At 36.2% G+C, this 4,033-nt stretch overlaps 1 protein-coding gene across 1 annotated transcript; it reads left to right on the plus strand.

The window, feature by feature from the left end:
- Positions 1 to 1,143: 1,143 nt before the first annotated feature.
- On the plus strand, positions 1,144 to 3,747 carry LOC113292591 (beta-fructofuranosidase, insoluble isoenzyme CWINV1-like). Its single transcript, XM_026541474.1, has 6 exons — positions 1,144 to 1,276; positions 1,545 to 1,553; positions 1,661 to 2,526; positions 2,647 to 3,047; positions 3,133 to 3,223; positions 3,372 to 3,747. Exons 1-6 carry the CDS (start codon positions 1,270 to 1,272, stop codon positions 3,579 to 3,581), a joined length of 1,584 nt encoding a protein of 527 aa, XP_026397259.1. The 5' UTR covers positions 1,144 to 1,269; the 3' UTR covers positions 3,582 to 3,747.
- The last annotated feature ends 286 nt before the right edge of the window (positions 3,748 to 4,033 follow it).

A 4,033-nucleotide genomic window follows, 5' to 3' on the forward strand; every position in this document is an offset into this window, starting at 1 on the left:
TTAAATTTAAAAAATAGCAAGGATGAAACTGGATGCATCCTGATGTAAATTAAAAATAAGAAAAAGTATTTAAAAATGGGTATGATGAAACTGTTTACATCCTGACTATTTTTACATTTTTATCCATTTAAACAGTATCAAAATCTAAATGTCCTTTTCACCCAAAAATTATTGATTTTGGTCTTTTTAATCAATTTTGTGTATTATTGACATAAACAATTGTACAAAAACATGTAATGACAACGACGTAATGTTAAATTTGATTATATAATCAGATTTTCGAATCAAATCTACTCTATACCAATGACAACCCGGTTTTTGGTGATCACAATCACAAAGACTTGAGATACTACATCTCCGAAGTTTACTTTATCAAAGATGGTCTGTTGCTGACTCGACGTACATATCTACTATTCATATGTTTTTTTACTGCACCGGCCATGCAATTCTACTCCACATGCAAGAGAAAAAAATGTGTTATTGTGGGATCGAATCGTTCATTGTCGAAGACAACTTTGTTCATTTAAAAGCTGGTTTTCGAGGTTAATTAAGCCTGCATTTATAAAAGTCTATTTTGCAATTAGAAACAATGGCAACTACAACTCCGAAAAAGAATTATTTCTATTTTTGTACAAGTAGAAATAATCTTCTGGAAACCTATTTCAAATTCTAGAAACCATTACATTTTAATTAAGTCGAAAAACAAGTTCTCATGTGATATCCAGGCGCGTTTATTTGTTTTGAAAAGTAAACAAATCATTTGATTAGCATAACGTGCAAAATGCATTTGAATCTGATAGTATTTAAAACGATCATCATTTCATATCGATTATTGAGCAGTTAGTTAGCAAAATGTGCAATTTACATTTGATAATATTCTGCATTATGATCCATGAGGACATTTTATATATAGAGGCAGTTGGGAATTCAATAAATCAATCAAAGTTGACTGACTATTGATAGCTTGTAGCTAGTTTGTTTACTTTTGTACTCCATTTTTCTTAGCCGTCAATACATTATTATTTTATTATGTTGCTTGCTTGCTTCCTAAAAAATAAATGATAAATACCCTAGTCGTAGTTTCTCATTTCATCATAATTTTTTTTTTCATCAAGATCCATGGCCAAGAATGCCGTTTCATGGTTTACTACATTTTGTTCTTATTTTTTGATTGGTCGTGGAGTTGAAGCTTCTCAACCAATTTGTAAGAGCCTTCATAACGATCAACCATATAGAACTGGTTATCATTTCCAACCTTCCAGGAATTGGATGAATGGTACTTATCTTAAACCTTTCTCCAAAAAAGTAGTACACCATTTCTTTGATTCCTCTTATAACTTTGTTGTCTTTTTCTTGTATTTCAAATTTATTTTGACTGTTTGCACCAAATTTATACGCCCCTATACTTCGTATATCCACGTATTTAGAATAAATACCTAGATTGACTTTGAGCCTCTTTTGTGTTTTGTGTTCTAACCTTTTTTTTTTTTTGGGTCCATGTTGCCACTATGAATGGAAAAATATGGCTTATGTTGAATTGACAGATCCTAATGGTTAGTAATCTCATCTACACCTGATATTCTTAGTTTGATTCCAAGGTTTTAAGTTGTTGCTAATGTTAAAATACAATCTCCTAAAATTCACTTGTATTTTGATGCAGGGCCTATGATTTACAATGGAATATACCATCTATTCTACCAATGGAGCACTTCTGGTTCAGTTTGGGGTGATATTGTGTGGGCTCATGCCACATCCACCGATCTGGTAAACTGGATTCACCATAAACACGCGATTGTCCCATCCGAAGCATTTGATATCGAAGGAGTTTGGTCAGGTTCAGTAACATTCGTACAAGGAAAGCCGATTATTCAATACACGGGTATTATCAAGTCGAATCAATGGAACTACCAAGTTCAGGATATGGCAGTGCCTAAGGACTTATCCGATCCTTACCTTATAGAATGGGTTAAACCAGTTGAACACAACCCTGTAATTGCACACATTGAAGGTATCAATGCTAGTGCATTTAGGGATCCAACTACTGCTTGGCAAGGTCCTGATGGAGTCTGGAGAGTGACAATAGGAAGCAAAGTGGAAAACGATGGAGTAGCGTTTTTATTTCGAAGCGATGATTTTATTAATTGGACGAAAGCAGAACAACCACTTCATTCAGCTAAGGATACGGGAATGTGGGAATGCCCAGATTTCTTTCCGGTAGCTGTTGATGGAATAGAGGGTGTAGATACTTCAGTTATTGGTCCTAGTGTCAAACATGTGTTCAAGGTGAGCTTGGATGATACCAAACATGATTACTATACAATTGGGACTTACGACCATGAAAAGGATAAGTATACTCCTGATGAGGGATCCGTGGATAAGGATTCCGGTTTGAAGTTTGATTACGGGAAGTTTTACGCTTCGAAAACATTCTTTGACAATGAAAAGAACAGGAGAGTATTGTGGGGTTGGGTAACTGAATCTAGTAGTGTAGAAAATGATGTGAAGAAAGGTTGGGCCGGACTACAGGTACGCGTATGTTTTAACCTCAAGTGTCCGATTCGCCTTCTTGCAGGGACAAATTTGAAATCTTGCACCATATTTAAAGATGTTCCGTGCACTGATTAATCTATCGGTTTTCCTTTGCAGGCAGTTCCTCGAACATTATGGCTAGCAGAAAATGGCAAACAAGAGAAGCAATGGCCCGTTGAAGAGCTAAAACAGCTCCGCACCAAGCGGGTTTCTTTACCTAGCCAAGTTCTTGCAGGGGGTTCCGTAACCGAAGTTCCTGGTCTAACAGCTTCGCAGGCAGATGTGGATGTAATATTTGAACTTCCAAAGTTGGAAGATGTTGGTATTATGGACCCTAGTTGGGTCGATAACCCACAACTACTTTGTAGTTCAATGCCAGCATCAGTGAAAGGGAAGTCTGGGCCGTTTGGTTTGTTGGCCTTGGCTTCTAAGAACTTTGAAGAACAGACAGCCATTTTCTTCAGAGTATTCAATCATCAAAACAAATATGTTGTGTTCATGTGCAATGACCAGAGCCGGTCAGTTTAGTTTCATTATTTCAATGAGCACTCACAATACTTACAAGTTAACTTCAAAATCTAACCAAAACTTTGGTATCAACAGGTCATCTTTGGAAGAAAGCAACGACAAAACCACTTATGGAGCTTTTATTGATTTTGACCCTGAACATGATAAGCTATATCTAAGGAGCTTGGTATGTACAATTTTATAACTTGTCGTGTTATGTGGTAATTATGTAAGAAGTTAGTACGCAGATAACGAGTTTCGAACCCAGGTCATGGGTATCATCACTCGGTTACTTTATCAGAATGAACTAGAATTTGATGTGTATTTTGTTGCAGATTGACCGCTCAATAGTGGAGAGCTTTGGCGCCGAAGGAAAAGTTGTTATAACTGCTAGAGTGTATCCAAAATTGGCTATTGATAACGAAGCTCAGCTTTTTGTATTCAACAATGGAACTGAAAATGTGAAGATGTCAAATCTCGAGGCATGGAGTATGAAGAAAGCTGAAATCATGTATCTGGAAGAATTGAAAACTTCTGATAGCTAAGTCCAAGGCGGAACTTCAGTGTTTGAGTTCCCGAAACCGGCAATCCGCAATGAGCCCCTGGGCCTTTTCCATATACTATTTATTTCGATTTTACATTCTCAATGTACGTATTTTAAGTAAATTTTTCGATTCTCCTGCCACCAACTAGGGATAGTCTGCCTCGTTGCCTAGGCTGACTTCATATTTGAGGTCATTACATGTTCAAAAAATAATAATTATTTTGGGGTATGTTGTGGCTGCTTCGTCTGATTTGTAAGCGTTTTGGATGAGTTCTGTCAAATTCAATAACACGATGTTAATTAAGAATTCGGATCTTTTAATATCAAATCTACTCTGTATCCAATGAAACATATTGTTTTGTGGAATAGAACAAATACTTCAGATCGTATCTACATTGTTTATTACTTTACTTTATTAGAGGGACTAGGTTTTAACCCGTGCCGTAATGTCAC

This window comes from Papaver somniferum, chromosome 7 (assembly GCF_003573695.1).
Source record: "Papaver somniferum cultivar HN1 chromosome 7, ASM357369v1, whole genome shotgun sequence".
Taxonomy (NCBI): Eukaryota; Viridiplantae; Streptophyta; class Magnoliopsida; order Ranunculales; family Papaveraceae; genus Papaver; species Papaver somniferum.

Coding starts and splice junctions, on each gene's coding strand:
- LOC113292591 (XM_026541474.1), top strand. Junction 3,048..3,132: donor ATGTGCAATGACCAGAGCCG/GTCAGTTTAGTT, acceptor TGGTATCAACAG/GTCATCTTTGGAAGAAAGCA. Junction 3,224..3,371: donor AGCTATATCTAAGGAGCTTG/GTATGTACAATT, acceptor ATTTTGTTGCAG/ATTGACCGCTCAATAGTGGA.